Raw genomic sequence first — 12,314 nt, forward strand, 5'->3', positions numbered from 1 at the left:
TTTTGCAATGAAATAATGAATGGTTGTCACAGTGAGCGGAACTGAGCACATAAATAGCAATTACCAACAGGACAACTACTCAACCTTATCATTAGCATTTAACAACTAAGCAGTTCTTTGCAGAGTGCAAATTATAATTACTTGATTATTCATTTATCTGAGGCCTTTTTTTATTAAAAGAAACATTAGTACCAGGACTACTGGGCTTCAGCAAGATGAACAGTCAAATAATTGTTAGCCAGGTCTGCACAGCCTAACATCCATTCATTTTTGTTATATGCTCCTCTTTAAACTAGTCTGTAGCATCATAAATAATGTTCCACTATTCATACAAAAGCAATACTTAATGAAAATATGAACAGTACTGGAGGAGTGGATCTTCCAAGCAAATTCCATTTAATACCATAAAATAATCTGTGCAAGGCAGAGCCACAATCCTGGCAAAAGCTATAAATTGCTTTACATATTCATACATTATTTATACATTTGTAATTTGGTTATAACTCAGACTTCATATACAATCCTGATATTTAAATTATTTCAGTATGTAATTATCTTCTCTCTAAATGTGACCATTTTTGCCCCAAAAATATCAAATTAACCACTTTTTAGAAGTGTACAGTGGCTTTTCCATGTGTGTTTTTCTTTTCTGGGCAGGTGGTAATGTGATTGAAGGTTTATTGGCAAAATGTATGCAATCTAGACCTCTTTTCATTCTTCATGAATTCTGTGTGCCAGATGTGAAATTTTAACGGTCGAATGAAACAGAGCATTTAATCCAGCATCAAACACTCTGGGGTCAGGAGTAACCAGCTGCACCCTGTGAGTATATCCCCTGTTTTCTCATACCATACATACCAATTATAATTGCCAAGTTGATGCTGGTTTCAGTGTTGTGCATCCAAAACTATTTTGATGCAGTCCAAATATATCTGACTTGCAGCCAACAGATAGAGAGCACTTCAGTTTCTTCTTTGGTCTGGTATTCAACATGGGGAGAACATAAACATTGTGGCACATTCAAGTTTAATTATGTTGTTACAGAGTCTGCCCTGTTTCAAAGTAAGTAAATACTATTATGTAGCTTAGGAATTCTTGTGTATAACAAGTCTTTGGTGTACGGTCACTTATGTAATAGAGTGAACGAATATAAATGATATTCCAGTACTTTATCTGCTAAAACATAGAGCTGATGATGTGTAATCTGGGTTATCTCCATTTTATTTTTCAAACTGGGGTGCTGCACCCGGAAGGGTTCAAGTCCTGAAGTGAAAGAAGAAACAAACTTTCAGCATATAATTTCATTTAAGAAATAGAATACCAAACTATCTAGCACATATTTACTGTTAAAGTTGGCTTGAATGTTCTGCTGGGGGAAATATTACCTGATATGGGTTCCGTTAGTAATGAAAAAATAGTTGTGTGGCCACTGTAGTTTCTCCTATTAAGTTTCGAGCCGTACAAATGTAATCACCAATGTCAATCGTTTCAACATCATCAATGTACAGCATACTCTTTGACAGTCTGACAGTGTGTCCATTGTTCCGATCTATTAGCCTTCTTTTTTCCGTGATAATCACCGGCCTTTCATCCTGTTAAAGTAAAACTAGTATCAGACCTGCCTTTATTTCTGTAAAGTAGCAACAGTAACAGATGAACAACCTAAAAACACATTGGTACATCTTTAATATGCATCATGAAAAATCATTACAATGATCCTTTTCCTACTTTTGTTCCATTCCCCAGTGCCAAGAATCATTTCACAGCTAAATGGACAAGCATATTTCTATCATTGCTCCTTCTTCACTGGCTACCAGGAGCATATGATAGTGAGCTGTGCTGTTCACAATCTGAGGGTGGCCTGTATATGTGAAACTGGTTATCTTTTCCTGTCTGTGTTAAACCAATGCTTAAGCTTTGTTTTCTTCCTTTGATAGCATACTTAAGATTTGTATCATGTCAGAATACGTTACCCAGAATGGGTCATACACTCAAGTCAAATATGTAAGCTTCTTGAACTGAACTGTAAAGATCAGGCAGATCTCTGAATCAATCTCTCCTCTGCACTGGGTTTGATGGGGAAACTAAAACTCAGCATTCCTGGGAAATTTAGATGAAAATTTCAGAATTCTACATCCTATCAAGCTAAATATTATAACTGACTCTCTTTGTCAGAGGAAAACAGAGAATAAATGTTAAGTTAGTATGTTCATGAAGAACTGCCCTTATCCTCATAGTTTTCTGCAAAAAGGTCACAAAACAAAACAATCTAGGAAAATGTATCTCTATTTATCTAGGTTATATGCAGCTATACTGGGACCAGGATGGAGAATGTCATTCAGCAAGTCAGCAAAGTAAGTCATGTTCTGGTTTGATCTGAACTAATAAAGTATCTAGCTAGCATAAAAGTAAATGGGCATGCATAGCCTCCATTGCTCATTTCTCTCCTCTCTTCCCATGTTTAATTCATGTTGTGCTGTGTTTTAAACTAAGGACAGAACACTGCATAACGGTGAGAAACACAGGAAAATCTGAAATTTCCTGCAGTGATGCAATCCTTGCTCTTGTAACCCTCACATATTCAAGGATAATATGACATAATGACAATATTTATTCAAATGAAAAGTCATCAACATGAAGTGTTAACCATTTCTTTCTCCACAAGTACTGTCTGACCTACTTGAGTACTTTTGGCAATTTCTATTTATATTTCTAATGTTCCGCATTCAAGTATAATATTTGGTGACTGCTCAGGGAGGAATCCTACAAGCAAAGAAAGGAGTGTGTGGAACTTTACTGTAATTGCTACCGCCGCCACTATCTCTGTTTCTATTTTTAAAATTTTGTCGATGTCCTTAAACAAATTGGACCTCTATGAAAAAATTAATTTAGACAAATCCAAATGGTACCTTGGGATTTTAAAACATGTTTTGTAAGAAATGCTCACTGAAAACTATGTATGGCACAGAATTCATATTACTTCAGAAGTGATTAAGTTTTACAACCTTGAATGTTCCACAATCATTCAAGATACTAGAATGTAAATTTTTTTTTCCAGTTTGAAAACACATTTAAGGTCTGAATTTTCTCTATGTTTCAACTAGTTGAATTTAACAGATTATTGTGTTAATAATAGGCATATCATAAATAGTAAATATGCTGATTAACCTAACCCTTCACTTTTTCACCAACTACATCACAGTTTACAAAAATACATTGGAATCTTGACCTCCGTTCTAGTCTATGAAAATCTCATTGATAAATAGTAAATGAAATGAATTAGAAATTGAGCAAATAAAGCATATTACTTGCTGTCCTGGATATTTCCAAGTGAAATCCACCTGTATGTCTGGGTCTCCCACCACTGTGCAGGTCACATTGACTTGATCACCATAACTTACTGCATTTGATGAAGCTGCAATATTTGTCGACGGAGGGCCACTGACAGCTGCACACACATAAAACATTGTTCATGGCTCAGTTAGTTACAGGTTATCTGAAATGTGAGTCACATTCCACAAAGTAAATTAGTTCATTCCTGGATGAAGCTTTAATGGCAAAACAGCAAAAATGTTCTTATTTTGAACCATAATGCAAAACCCATTTGCACAGCAATGTTATGTTCGGGTTCTTTGATATCAATAACATTGTAGTGTAGAGCTACAATAATTGCTTTTGGAAGTTATATTGATTGATTTTTCCTCATTCACTTTTCCACTGGAGATATTCACTTGTATTAGGATGAAGCTTTGTATATACAGGAAGCTTTACAATACCATACCCAAGTAACAATTTTTCACATGAGCTTTAAGCAGCGTGTATTGGTATGCTATTATGCTGTAGTGGATGAAGAGGAGGGATCAATTAACTCTGATTATGTGTCCAAGGCACACCCTTGTCATTGTGGTTCTCTGTATAACGATCAATTCCTAATTTGGGTATGCAGGATTTTCTGGCCCTGCTTGCCCCAAAACCGGAAAATCCCGAGATCAACAGACCTTTGCATGGTCTGTCCCCCGCCCACTATGATTCCCATGGTGGGTGGGGCGGGAAAATTCTGCAGTATACAGCAATTCATTTATAGGTTTGGCTAGGTCATAAGATTGGGTATCATATCACTTCACCATTAAATTACATTTTAAAATGTCTGTCAAGCTATCTATAAATGACAGTAAGCATAAATAAATCCATTGTAACAATGTTTCAGGCACAGTCTCACTTTGTATTCGATTCATATCTGATTCCTCTGAGTACAGCATGCTATTATCACAATTGTAACAGAGAACTAGCTGGTACCTTATGATACCAATGCATGAAACCTGTGATTATGCAACTATGTTGCCTCTTAGAATTGAAGTGGTGTACTTAAAAAAAACTTCAGCTTAAGCAAACATTGGGTCTGACTTGAAAAGAAAAGATCTTGCGATACTTCAGATTTAGGTCTGGGGAACAGGTCATATATCAAGCAATGCAAACCATTTCAGATTGGTTACATAGCAATTTCTGATGATAAGTAGGCTTACATTAACACTGCAATGAAGTTACTGTGAAAATTCCCCAGTCGCCACACTCTGGCACCTGTTCGGGTACACTGAGGGAGAATTCAGCATAGCCAATCCATCTATCTGGCACATCTTTCAGACTGTGGGAGGAAACTGGAGCCCCAGTGTAACCCACGCAGATGCGGGGATACTGTGGAGACTCTGCACAGACAGCGTCCCAAGCCGGGAATTGAACCCCGGTCCCTGGCGCTGTGGGGCAGCAGTGCTAACCACTGTGCCACCATGCCACCCCATTTTGACACAGTTGTTAGGTAAAAATATAACCCTTATTCTGTACACCATATTCTTTAAAACAGGTGGTTCTGTTCATTTGAACAGAGTGACAATTTATGCCATTTAAAAAAGAAGTATTTCTGTTTCATAAGAACATAAGAACATAAGAAATAGGAGCAGGAGTAGGCCATCTGGCCCTTCGAGCCTGCCCCGCCATTCAATAAGATCATGCCTGATCTGTCGTGGCTCAGTTCCACTTTCCCGCCCTCTCCCCATAACCCTTAATCCCCTCTCTTATCAAAAACCCATCAACCCGCTTCTTAAAAATATTTAGCGAGGCAGCCTCCACCACTTCAACGGGCAGAGAATTCCAGAGATTCACCACCCTTTGAGTGAAGAAGTTCCTCCTCAACTCCGTTCTAAACCGCCCCCCCTTTATCTTGAGGCTGTGCCCCCTAGTCCTACTGTCTTTTTTGAGCGGGAAGAGTCTCTCCACCTCTATCCTATCCATCCCATTCATCATCTTATACGTTTCAAGTTCATAGAATCCTACAGTGCAGAAGGAGGCCATTCGGCCCATTGAGTCTGCACAGACCACAATCCCACCCAGCCCCTATCCCCATGGATTTAACCTAGCAAGTCCTCTTGACACTAAGGGACAACTTAGCATGGCCAATCCACCTAACTCATGTGTCTTTGGACTGTGGGAGGAAACTCACACAGACATGGGCAGAATGCACAAACTCCACACAGACAGTAACCCAAGCCAGGAATTGAACCCAGGTCCCTGGCACTGTGAAGCAGCATTGCTAACCACTGTTCCACCCCAAGTTCCTAGCTTTGATTATACAATTAATGCACGAGTGGAAAATGAATACAGAAATTAAAGTCTTGGTGAGGGTTATGATACAAAATGTATTGATAAATCATTTAACAGATTTCTGTGTTTGATAGATATGTACTATAAAGGATTGAGTCTCAAGCACAACTGATGGATATTGTGATTGTTTGCCAATTGACTTGGAAGTTACACTACCATATTTTGTATTTCTACTTTTGCTTTCCCAAAAGTTAAGATTTAGGGCAACACAACATCTGAATTCCAAGGTATACACACATATAAGTGTAAGGTCTTGATTTCTCAATTATTCAACTTTTACCTAAATATCTGGCTCATGTTCTAATGCAGGCAGATTTGTAATTTTCCAAAAGACATAATGTACTTCTCAAACTTGATCATATTATTTTGACTCTCTGAGATGTGCATGGATAACACAACAGGAAAGTACATTGTCTAACAAGTGCTGGGCATTGCACTGACCTCTCACCTTTGGATCCTGGGTTCAAATCCAGGCAAGGTTGGTGAGGCGGACATCTACTGCCTCTATCCTGTAAGGGGCCAACAAAAGCTGTGCTTGGAAGGGCTTATTGGTACATTTCAGCGGAGCTATTTTACTTGAATCTTAAAAAGTGATCTCTGGATTTCAGTTACACTGAAAGGTTGTTTGGGAAATGTGTTGGAAATTCCAAAGAAGAGTCATATTGGATTCAAAAAGTTAACTTTATTTCTCTCTCCACCACTGCTGCCTGACCTATGGAGTTTTTCCAGCATTTTGTTTTTATTTTGAAAAATAAACCTTGCTTCTTTGTCAATCTAGAAATCTTACCACGTGAATGCTATAACCAACACCAACTAACATTCATGTGAAACTTACAACATAGGAAAGCATGGGGTGCTTCAGAGATGATGTGGAGACACAGGCGTTGGACTGGGGTAAGCACAGTAAGAAGCTTACAGTACCGTGCTTCAGGAAGGCATTGGGAAAAAAAAACACCGAACCAAAAAAAAAATCTCATTGGTCAGGGAGATAAACTTAGTCAAAGCAGAAATTCTTGAAGGAGGAGAGGGACATAAAGAAGTGAAGGGGCTTAGGGAGCGAAATCCAGGGATTGAAACTTCAGCTCAAGGCCAATGAATGTATGGCTTCTTCTATTTAGTATTTTAGTGAATGTGTGATTTCAGATTGTGGGGAGAAAGGAAGAGGGATACATAAGAGGCCACAATCTGAACAATGAAGAGTTCAAAGTGAAGGTTTGCAAAGCAGGAGGAGATGGAACGTGATTTTGAAGTGATAGAGGGATTTGAACATAAGGCTGAGAATTTTAAATCTGAGATGCTGGAGAACTGGGAGCAAATTAGACAAGAAAGGTGGGTGTAATGAGCAAGGATAAGATGTTGGCAACTGAGAGTTTGATGATCTGAAGTTATGGAGCACAGATAATGGGAGGACAACATCAGAAAACCATTGGGGGAATTAAGTCTGGGGGTGACAAACACATAAATGAAGGTTCAGCAGCAAATGGGATGATACAGTGACAGATGTAGGTGAGGGAGAGGATAGGGAGTCAGGTAGGGAAGGGAAATGGGGAAATAGTGGTATAGTGGTAATGTCACTGGATTAGTAATCCAGATATCCAAGAATTTAAATTCAATTAATAAATACGGAATTGAAAGCTAGTCTCAGTAATTATAACACTTGAGTGTTGTGCAAACCCATCTCATTCACTAATTCCTTTTTGGGAAGGAAATCTGCCATCCCTACCTGGTCTGGCCTATATGTAAATCCAGACCCACAGCAATGTGGTTGATTCTTAACTCATCTTTGAAACTGTCTAGCAAGCTACTCAGTTCAAGGACCATTAAGGTTGGACAACATTCATTGTCAATGATCCCCATATCCCAAGAAAGAATAAAAGGATTGAACAGAGCACCAAAACAAAGGAAGCAAATGGAGTTGGTGGAAAAAGTATGGAGTTTTTGCCAAGGCCAAAGACAATGGTTTTAATCTTCTCAATGTTTGGCTGAATGAAATTATAGCTCATGCAAGATTGAATGTTGGCCAAGCAATCTAACCTCACAAAGGCAGTAGGGGAGTTAAGAGAATTGTGAAGTGGTAGAGTCAGGTGTAATCTGTCTGGATATGGATACTAATTGCATGGCTTTGGATGATGTCATCAAGGGCAGCATGCAGACGAGGAAGAAGGGGAGATCAAGGATTCATCCTTGGAGGTACAGTGCAAGGACTAGGAAGAGAGATGCTCTGGTTCAGTAGAGTGGAACCAAGCAAGGACAGACCCACTGAAGTGAAGAATAGAGAAAAGGTTTTCGAGGACAATCATGTAACTAACCTCTCAAAGATTACAGAGAAGAAGGAAACTAAGAAATGATAATGCACCATGGTCACTGAGAAGGGAACTTCCATGAGTTAACAGGCCATATTGCTCAAAGTGCAACAACAGATTACATATCTCCCTGTCCCATTTGAATTCATCACACAAAGCCAAAAAGAAATAAGGTATAAATATGGTATTTTACTTTTACCAGGCTCAGGGTAGGGAACTATCTAAATTACTCCCTCTGTCTGAGGCAGAGTCTTACTTTACAGAGCACAAATAGGAGAATCGGGTGCAAACCACAGCACGTATGATTCTCTGATCTTCTCTCCCATATATCAGTCAAGTGCAATGTTTCTGAAAGCTTATCAGGTCCTCTTCCATATCATATAAGAAAAAGCAAGTTATTCAACATTTTCAATTTAATTAGGACAATAAATAGGAATCTCTTGACCATATTCTTAGATTTGGAATCTGTATTAATATTTTTCTGTTTTTAGACAATTAAGGAATATTTCAACAGAGATAATTACATTAAGGTACCAATATGCTAAATGAATGCTTTATCTATTTACTGTAAGATACATTTAATATTACCTTCAGCATACAAAAGAAGGTAATTGCTTGATATCTGTGGAGTTCCCTGTAGGCTTGCCATGCAGTACACAACCCCCTTCTGCTCAAGCTTAGGCTGCTGAATAATGAATCCTTGTTTTGCATCATAACTAATAAGTGATCCATCTACAGGTAGTTCTTCAGGGGGGATTTCTCGATGCAGTGTGACATTGGCTGAAGGTGTGCTCAAACGACAAGGGATGATTGAAGGTGCATTAGATCGAAGGTAGATAATATCAAAATAATTGGTTGATGGCACAAATAATTCAGTTGGATCTGCGAACGAAATAAACATAAACAAATTGATTTCAGGGAAAGATGTAAAATTAATTGATCTTAATGCCTGTTCTAATTGACCTAAATCCTAACATAACAAACATCCAGTTAAAATGGCAGTTTTTAAATCCCAAAATGGGAAAATGAGAAAAATGCAGTAAAAAGATTTGTCTCTTGGTAATGTGCTGAACATATGCCTAAACATCCCTTAAACAGCTCAGGCTTAAAGCAGAGGTTAGCATGTGTAGATGCCTCAGCAAGACTAGAATCTAATATTGCTCAAATGCAAACATATGAAATAAGATCAGGAGTAGGCCACTCAGCCCATTAGGCCTGCTCTGCCATTCAGTAAGATCATAGCTGATTGGATTATAACCTCCATATTCCGATGGATTACACATTCCCGTTTACCCCAATAACCTTTCACCCCCTTGTTAATCAAGAATCTATCTAACTTTCCTTTAAAAATATTCAAAGATTCTGCTTCCATTACCTTGCCAGAAAGTCACACTTGACAGAGTGAATATGGAACGGAGTTACTTGGGGCTGCACAGTGGCAAGCACTGCTGCCTCACAGCGCCAGGGACACAGGTTTGATTCCCGGCTCAGGTCACTGTCTGTGCAGAGTTTGCACATTCTCCCCGTGTCTGCATGGGTTTCCGCCGGGTGCTCCAGTTTCCTCTCACAGTCCAAAGATGTGTAGGTTAGGTGGACTGGCCATGGTAAATGCATGAGGTTATGGGGATAAGGCAGTGGGGTGGGCCTGAGTAAGATGCGCTTTCGGACAGTATGTGCAGACTTGATGGACCAAGTGGCCTCTGTCTGCACTGTAGGGATTCTATGAAGCTGATTTTACCTTTTAAATGACTTGTTTTAAGGAATGGCAGGTTCAATGTTTCTGCCACTTTATCAGTTTAGGTGGAGATAAGACCAGCATCGCACATGTTTAATGCACTCTGTTTTTTCTTGTGTCCATTAATTTGACCAGAGCATCTTGACTGTTCTAAATGCTCTTTCTTTCTGGATGCTCTGACTGTTAAATAACAACAACAACAACAGAAACAGTGACAGCAGTCAGCACAGGAGAGCATGATCTGAGAGAATACAAAGGGACGAAGACAGGAATTTTTAAAAAATTAGGAAGGCAGCGAGGAAATTAAATGATCAAGAAACATAAAACAAGATAGCTCAAAAGACAAATCAATAAAAATAGATAAAAGATAGCTATGACAATAAATGATGAGAAGACAAATGAGATTAGTGCATTTAAAGTAAAAAGAGGATGTATTTATTAAATCAATCAAACGTAGAGAGAATCACAACCCTGCTACAGATGGACTACAACCATGGAATTTAACATAATCCACAGAACAGGTCACAGATTCATTGCTACCCATTCTTAATAATTAATTAGAAATAGATTTAGTGCTAGAGAAATGGCAGGTAGCTAATGTAATTCTTATATTTACGAGGGGGGACAGTACATGGAATTATAGAGCAACCAGTTAAACATAAATGGTTGGAAAAAGGATGGAATTTCCTTAAGGAAAGAATAGAAGAATTAGAATTAGGAATGAAGGATATAATAATGAATAATCAGCATGGATCTCAAATGGGAAAATCCTTCTTCACTAAGCCTACTGAATTTTCTGAGGAGGTAACAAAGAGAGCAGACAATGGTAGTGCCACAGATATCATAACTAGATTTTTGAAAGGACTTTGATAAGTATCTATCTGGTATTTAATAAGATCTGAGAATGTGGAGTCAGGGTCAAGTGTACAATGTATTGCTAGCTGGCCTCAGGACAGAAAGCAGGGGGTGGGAGTTAAAGATAGTTAGTTGGAGTGACAAAAGGTGACAATTTACATAATGACTTCGACTTTGGAAAAAACACAATTTCTAAATTTGAAGGTGATGCTAATTTTGTAGGATAGTCAATATTAGCATATCTACAGTTGGAGGATGATTGGTTTTGTGCAATCCCCAGTACATTTAAAGCTGAGTTGGAGGGGGGAGGGAGGGTGGTAAAATTCAGTGAATGGCCTTCCACTCTCCATCTGTCCATGCATAACATATATGGAATTTATGAAGACATTGAACACTCGACTGCCCTTGGGCTAATTGAGGCTCTGAAATGGCTAATTAAAGACCAGTTAAGAGCATCATCTCACCCCTACCATTATTTACTCACAGCAAAGGGAGATCTATGCCTGGATGTTTTAGTTGCTTGGATTGGTGTTTGGCAAGGGTAGAGCTCTGCAAGGGGGGTGCTGTTCAGGGTGGGCCATGGTGGGCGAAGGCGGGAGGGGCTTTGCAAGGGGAAACTCTGCAAGGCGATGGTTCTGCAAAAGATGGAGCTCTACAAAGTGGGGCTCTGCAAGGGGGAGCTATGTAAGGGGGAAGGCTTCTGGGGGGGGAGGTGCATAGGATTCTACCAGGGGACTTTTCGGGAGGGTCCTGATGCCCCGACAGCGGTGGCCCACATTGGTGTCAGAGGAGGACATGCTGCCAGTGATTGGAGCGGTCGGGGGAGGGGGGGTGTTTTTTTGTCCATGGAGATGGGAAGAGGGAGTGAGTTGATGGGGAAGACATTGGGAGGAGGTCTCCCAGTACACTGAGAGACCAGGGCACCCTGCTTAATGGTGCTCTGAGCAGTTTGAAGCCGGCTTAGTGTGCTTAGGCTCCACTCCCACCGTTGGTCATGGAAGGAGCAGACGAGTGAAGGAGCAGAGAGAGATAAGATTTTACCTGTTAAAAACCTGTTTAAATAAGTTTAAAGCACTTTGTTCTTTGTAGAACTGTTTAAAGCATTTATTTATTGTATTTACTGCTTTAAGAATTCTGAGGGAGTGGTTAGAAGGAGTTGTGGGCCAGCCAGCTTTAAATCAGTGCCAGGTTTAAAAGGAGGCCTGGTGTAGACAGCGGGCAGCGTCTGAGCGGGCAGCGGAGTGAGTGAGAAGCAGAGTGAGCAATTAGGGCTTAATAACAAAAGGGCTTGGGAGAAAAAGGGCCAGGTGAGTTCATGTGGAAATTTTCAACATTACTACAGTGAATAATGGAGGGGCATGTGATGTGTGGTTTCTGTATGATGTGGGAACTGGTGGACCCCAGGGTCCGCCCCAGTGACCATGTCTGCAGTAAGTGCAGGTTGCTGGAGGAGCTCCAGCTCAAGGTGGATGAGCTGGCCTCTGAGCTACGGACGCTGAGGCTCATCAGGAGGAGAAAGGGTGCCATTGTCAATGGGGTGCAAGTGACATCCACCCCCCCTAGACTGGCTAACTCTAAGGGTCAGGAACAAGAGGGGGCTGCTGAGAGGAGGAAGGAGGGTGGGGAGAGGAGGCCTCAGCCTCTCAAGCTGCATAACAGGTTTGAGGTTCTTGCTTCCAGTCTGGACGAGGACGAGGGAGGTGAGGTCGGTGAGCAGACTGCACACGGTACAGTGATGCAGCAGGCCATAGGCAAAGAGAAGGGGA

The 12,314-nt window shown here is 40.1% G+C and overlaps 1 protein-coding gene across 1 annotated transcript in view; it reads right to left on the minus strand.

Moving 5' to 3' along the window:
• Positions 1-379: 379 nt before the first annotated feature.
• Positions 380-12,314, minus strand: part of pdgfrl (platelet-derived growth factor receptor-like) — a 30,009-nt gene continuing 18,074 nt past the window's right edge. The window contains exons 4-7 of the mRNA XM_080198159.1: positions 8,547-8,840; positions 3,309-3,448; positions 1,386-1,592; positions 380-1,263 (exon numbers count right to left, since the gene is read on the minus strand). Of these exons, the coding sequence (XP_080054285.1) occupies positions 1,401-1,592; positions 3,309-3,448; positions 8,547-8,840 (626 nt within the window). The 3' untranslated portion in view covers positions 380-1,263; positions 1,386-1,400. The remainder of the gene's footprint in view (positions 1,264-1,385; positions 1,593-3,308; positions 3,449-8,546; positions 8,841-12,314) is intronic.

This window comes from Carcharhinus amblyrhynchos, chromosome 1, assembly GCF_965287045.1.
Source record: "Carcharhinus amblyrhynchos chromosome 1, sCarAmb.v2.hapA, whole genome shotgun sequence".
NCBI lineage: Eukaryota > Metazoa > Chordata > Chondrichthyes > Carcharhiniformes > Carcharhinidae > Carcharhinus > Carcharhinus amblyrhynchos.